Source organism: Elephantulus edwardii, unplaced genomic scaffold (genome assembly GCF_000299155.1).
Source record: "Elephantulus edwardii isolate Elephantulus edwardi_28Jun2011 unplaced genomic scaffold, EleEdw1.0 scaffold00166, whole genome shotgun sequence".
In the NCBI taxonomy this organism is placed as follows: domain Eukaryota; kingdom Metazoa; phylum Chordata; class Mammalia; order Macroscelidea; family Macroscelididae; genus Elephantulus; species Elephantulus edwardii.
The window spans coordinates 2,716,313-2,722,884 of NW_006399916.1; the positions used below are offsets into that span (position 1 = coordinate 2,716,313).

Here is a 6,572-nt window from a genome sequence, read left to right on the forward strand (position 1 = left end):
TGGATTGATTCAGTGACTGGGGTAATCGGGATGGGTGCGTCAGTGGCAATAAGATTGGCACAGGTCAGGGTTTAGGGCTGTTGTACATAGGGTCGCTATGAGTCGCAAATGACTCGACGGCACATAACAACAACAACAACAACTTGATGTGATGTATATGTTACATGTAATTTAGTAGTAATTGAAAAGCTAAAAGAATGCTTACAAACATGTTTAGGAAAGGCTCCTTCTTGTCCTATATCCGAAATGTGATCAGAACTATGAAGACATGTTTTTTTTCACCTCATGAGGAAGAATTTCATCTACTTCCTGTTAGGGACAAGGAGCTGCTCTCTCTCCCTTTCCCAGAATAGCTACTGAAATGAACCTCAAGGAAGCAGACGTTGTAACTCTGTTTATCTTTGTTAAAGCTGTGAAACTGTTCTACTTCATTTCCCAGAAATACTATCTATGATCCTCCATCAGCTCTTATAAAAAACAACTGCAAACAACCCCTCATCCAATTTCCTTGTATAACAATATAAACCCCCACTCTAACTTTAAGTAGCTGCTGTTCTTTATTTTAGAGTCAGCTCGGCAGTTTTACTCAACAAACTGTCTTTCTTCCTCAGTTACCTTACAGTTCTGGTGCCAAAAACCAAGGAGGGACACTTGCAAGGAGGCAACAAACCCTGATTCCCAAGCTTTCCCAGTCTCATTTTCTCTACCTCCCTGCAAGCCTAACTCACAGAAACTATGATTTCCCCCAAGTTCACTAAGACACTCAGTGGAGGCCAGTGAGTGCTCTGTGTTGACTCCATATTGAGATTCTCTGGAAATTCCATTAAAATGGCTTCTGTCTCTCCTCTATGTAACTTGTGTCTCTCTCTTGGCCTAAAGACACTTGGGATGTACTATATTGTCCTAATTCTTTTCACTTCTCTACAAACTTGATCCGTCTCCTGACTGTCCCTCTTTAAACTGCGAAGAGATCTCTCTTCTCCTGGTCTTTCTGCCTCTTGTCATTGCTGATCTTCCAAACAGCATCAGGCCAATTTGGGCTAAGTGGCAGACCATTCTCAACTTTCAGGTCTCTTGCACTCTTCAGATTTTAAAAGTCTTAGGGCAAGGCCAGGTAGATGCCTTAGCTATCTTGGCTGCTCTCTCCCAATTCTGGTGATGCCCACATCATGAGCAGACCTTCTTTCTGGGATGCCCCACTACTTAACTCCCTCCCCAATCAAGGGAGCCAGCCAATCCTGCCCTTCTTAGTACACTCCACTGGGGTGTCTCCTCCACTGCCTTGATGCTCTCTTATTGCAAGAACAAGGCATGGCCACATTGTCCATTAAATAATAGGGCTCAGTAGCTCTAACATGTGGTACTTGAGTTCAACACTCTTAAAGACTTTGACAACCTTCACCAGTGCAATAGCAGATTGTCAGAAATCCCCTGTTTTGACCTTCTTTACTCACCACTCTTTGTCCTATTCTCTGTAAAAACTGCCATTCTCATAAAATTCTTTTAGATCTTTTTAAGCCCTCTCCCCTTCCAGATCAAAACTCCTTCATCTTTGATCCCGCTAATCACTCAGCACCCCCTATGGCTTCTGTTTTCCCCATCTCTGCTATAAGCAAATATCACCTCACCACAGGAGGCCCTCTCAATTTCCACCTAGGACTCAAAGCCCTTCCCTTTTTCATCTCCTCTCACCTTTCATACTCTCTTCTAGTAGGCCCCACCAAACCAGACTCAGCCAGGAACACAGCCCAACTTTTTCACTCCCCACCTCTCTCTCCCTTTATCTCTCTCTCTCTCCTCATCCTCCTTAGCCCTTTAGCTCCCCATAACTAACTCCTGGTTAAAGGGGAATCTTAAGAAAATTCTGCGAATAAAATATCACTCTTCCTTTCCCAACACTGATCTGCAAATAAAAAATCACCTCCCTCCTCGTCTGATCCCAAATCCAACATACCATCCACCCCCAGTACATTAAAACGCACAGGCAAGTCCTCAAATCTCCTCTACCCGTCCCCTCTCTCAAGTAATAGCTACTAGACCTACAGGGAGTTGCAGCAATAAAGAAACAAAAAGTTTATAAAAGATAAGCCTACAAATGTACTTTTTGCTTTTATTAAAATAAGTTTAACAAACTTATTTTTGTTTCTCTTTTCCTTATTTTCCACGCAACTTATTTTTTCAGCCAGAGTTAAAACAAATTTTTCCCAATTTTAAAAAACTCTGCAACTTTTAAAATCCACTAAATAAATTCTCATTCTACCAGTTTGCCCCTGATATTAGAAGAAAATCTAAAAAAAAAATCTTTAGGCCACCAAAGTAACTTAAACTCATTTTAAACTGCTTCTATTTCACTGTTAGATAATAAGAACTTGGAAAAGAAAAAGATTGTTGATTATTATCAAGTTGAGCACAACTCATAGTGACCCTAGGAACAAGAGGCCTGCAGCTTTTCTGTAACTGTAGTCACTTATCAAAGAGTTTCCAGAAAAATATTGTTTAGGAAGTGGATGCCACTCTTGTTAGCTAAAAACCAAATTTCTTAAAACTGTTATCACATCCCTTTTCATCTAGCAAAAGTGCTCCAAATCCCAAACCAAGGCTTTTGCTTCCAGTATAAAAAGCCTAGTCACAATCACATAAGCAATATCAAAAGATGTTGCATGAGAATAAAGGAGCAGAAGAAAAGCCTCAGACCACTTATTTCCAATGAAGTTCTCATAAACACCTATCCCCAAGTGTGTCTTGGTGGCAGAGAGGCAATTAGACTAATGAGGCCCTTGCTCCCTCAAGGCCACAATGAGTGATCAACACAGCATCACTATTTGCCTGGAGAAACTTTAAGTATGCATGAATATTACTGGTAAGATAATTCACTTTCTTATAAATATTAATTTTAGAGATTTACAATCTTTTAGTAACCTTTCCCCCTGCCATCTTAGTATTGTGAGCACTAAAAAAGAACCTTCAAATAAGTATCAAACTTTCCTGTATATAAAATAGAGTATTATTTTCCCAACAATGTCTAGTTATATCTAAAATGCCTGTACTTTTATTAAAGAGAGTCTTGTTATCAAAAGTAATTACTAAAGTTATTTTCACTCAAACATTTCAAATTGTACTAAAAGGTAGTAACTCAATGCCTATAATAATCAATATACCCCCTAAGTTAAAAAGTATATATCCAGCTGTTTAAATAACTAAAAGTACACAAAGCCTAGTATCCATCAATTTAAAAAAACAAACAAAACAAACACATACAGCCAATTGACTCAAAACCTTTTAAAAGACCGTCTTTTAAGCTCTAAATAATACCAGTCCAACCCTAGCTAAAACTTGTTAACTTTGTTTACCTCTACAATAGACTGTGGTTGTAGTCATAGTCACTCTCTTTCCATCTAATTATACTTCAAAAAATAACACATCAAACCCCAATAAACAACTCTCATAGGTCAATTAGCAAACAATATTTACTGCATAAAAGCAGTAAGCAATATTTCCTTCTCTGATTTTAATCACATCCTTTCCTTGTCAAATAATGACATTCAATGCTCTACTTCAGGGGTATTCTTCATCTGTGGCAACTCAGCTTACCAGCGCTTGCAGACCAACTGGACTAGAATCTGCACACATGCCTTCCTCAGCCCTTTTACAGTAATTTTCTTAATCTTAATATTTGTTCCTTGCCTTATGCGATTTCTCTCTAGTTTTCTACAGGAGCAGATGAGTGCTCTTACCAACCACACAGTCTGTGAACGCCTTGTTTCTGAGTACCATTAACCTCCATCATCACATCTGCCAACTCCACTACCTAAAACCAAGTCTTTCTTCCCCTCTTTTAGATCATTGCCCATCCTGCATGAGATAGTTACAGAAGAGAACCACAACACTCCCAATCATATAACAAAAGGCTGGAATGTTAGGGTTGCAGAGCTGCTCTCCTTCCCTTTCCCAGAATAGCCACTGACATGAACCACAGGAAGCAGTAGCTGTAAATCTGTTTATTTCTCTTAAAACTGTGAAACTTTTCTACCTGCAGTTCCCAGGAATAACTATCTGCAATCCTTGGTCAACTTCCTGATCTTATTAAAAAACCTCACAAAAAACAAACAAACAAAACAACTGTGACCATCCTTCTCTCAACTTCCTTGTAAAACAAGTGTAAAACACTCTAACTTTAAGTAGCTGCTGGTCTCTACTTTAGAATCTCTACTTTGGAATGTTTTTTCCTCAATAAACTTTTTTTGGCCTGAAGTAGGTTCTGTCTCTCCTCGGCAACCTTACATTTACAGTAAAGTAAATTAAACTGTTATCACTGTACTTGATATATATATGTTGTCATTATGCCATACATAAGTTCATATACATTTACTCCTCATGAGTTTATAACATTGATTAGTTATAAACATACTATACTGACTGGTAATTTTTGGAGTTTGTGTACATGAAAAATAATCAAATAGAGGTTACCAAACTTATCAAATTCCTAATATAACTACCCCAAAATAAAAAAAATGCCAACCAATAAAAGTTAAATTCATACATTCTCCACAAGAGTTAAACAGATTATAGTCATACCTTTGACATCTTTGACTTGGTATCAGTAATAAGGAAAGACATATTGTTGATTTCATTCTGCACCACGAAATTCTGCTCTTCTCTTTTGAAATTCTGAGAAGTTCCAAAGGAAATTTAAATTAAAATCACTGAGACAAGTCATCCACATATTAGTTATTGGAGAATGCAAATATCAGAGTCAAAGAATTTGTGGAATAGTTGGAACACTTCTGATGGAAAAAAAAATGATGTAGCAGCTGTAGAAATATGGAAGTTCTTTAAAAAGCCAAGCAGAATTACCACATGACCCAGCAGTTTCATAGTGACATACCTAAGAGACTGGAAAAGTACAAACTCAAACAGATACATATACACTATTGTTCATTTAAGCACTATTCACAATAGTCAAAAGGAAATAATCTGAGTTCATCAGGAGATGATATGCAAAATGTGGAATAACCATACAATGGAGTATTATTCAACCATTAGGAGAAAAGTAATCCTGTTACAAGAAGCAATAGGAATAGAAGTTGAAAACATCAAAGTTAGCGAAAGAAGTCAGAAACAAAGGACAAACAATCCCATTTCTATGAGGTATCTAGAAAAAGTAAACCCACTTAGACAAAAAACATTTAGTACATGTCAGGAGATGGGTAGATGGAAGAATCATATGTGAAAATACAATAACATGAAAAATACTATATTATAAAAAATTATTAAAGAAAATTAAAAAAGAAAACACCCCCTAAAAAGAGAAGTTCATCTAATTTGAGGTTGTCATGTTGTTGTTGCTGTGTACTGTCAGGTTGGAACCGATGCATAGGTGACCCTCAAACAGATTATCAGAGGCTATAAATCACATGGAAGCAATGTCCATCTTGCTTCTTTGGAGCACCTAGTGGATTCAAACCACATACCCATTGCTTCCACAAAGCAGAGCTCCATGGAAAATACAAACATTAGGTTCAAATATAAAGATAGCGTAATTTTTAATGAGGGTACTTAACTAGGTGCAACACTTCTAGGAACTAGATATGAACTTGTATTTTCAAGGACAGGAAAACTAGGGCTCATAAAACATACATCTACCAAAGGAGAATGAATACTTAAACCAAATTTTAGCTTTCAGAAAAGGATGCCTTTTCTCCTAGGATTTAACCCACACATCTATCCCAAGAATAGGATTACCACATGAATTCCTATTCAGTCAGTTAGTGTATATCCTTTTATAAAAAGCTTGGCATTATTTTATTAATTTTAAATTTAGGAACATAAAGATACTGGCAAAGCTACGTGAGTAATAGTAGTAGAGAACACCAAGATAAAATAGAGACAGTCAGAATGTCAAAAGGCAAGTCAAAAGTTGAATTGTATGCCTTATTTCGGTTGAGCAAAACCAAATAAAAGTGCTCTCTAGTAAGTACCCAAACCTTAGTTACTAACAAATAATAAAAGGTATTGTATTAAAGAAAATGGAAATATTTGTATCAATTACCAACTTTCCTTCTGTTGCTATTAACATGCTGATTTACTATTAATAGCCATTTACTATTAATAGCTCAGGGAATTTTCTCTTTAAAGATTTGGAGAAGCAGAGAACACATAGTAGCAGATGTGTGTTCAAGCAGGCCTATGGGATTTAAATACACTTAACTAATCCACATATTTTAATTTCAAAGAATCATTAGATATTCATCAAAACCCCAAGTGATTATTATAGTTGCAGTTTCAAAGTGTGTATTTAATACAAATTTAAGGAAGCTTCTTTGCTTTTTGAATGACCAATGGACTTGAACAAGAGTCTGAATTTTCTAAGGGAAAAAAATTTTTGTGCTCTTTTTATCTGCCTACTAGACATTCCAGAGAGTGAGACCCAAGAGAAAATAAAACATCAGAAAACTAAAATTCTTTTCTCTTCTTTGCTAGAGAAGCTGTGGTATATTCGCACAATGGAATACTATGCTGCATTAAAAAACAAGGAACTCATGCAATATTATTCAAAATGGTTGACTCTGGAG

At 36.7% G+C, this 6,572-nt stretch overlaps 1 protein-coding gene across 1 annotated transcript in view; it reads right to left on the reverse strand.

The window, feature by feature from the left end:
- Positions 1-6,572, reverse strand: part of RYR2 (ryanodine receptor 2 (cardiac)) — an 814,526-nt gene that overhangs the window by 207,829 nt on the left and 600,125 nt on the right. The window contains exon 71 of the mRNA XM_006895387.1: positions 4,576-4,668. Within this exon, the coding sequence (XP_006895449.1) occupies positions 4,576-4,668 (93 nt within the window). The remainder of the gene's footprint in view (positions 1-4,575; positions 4,669-6,572) is intronic.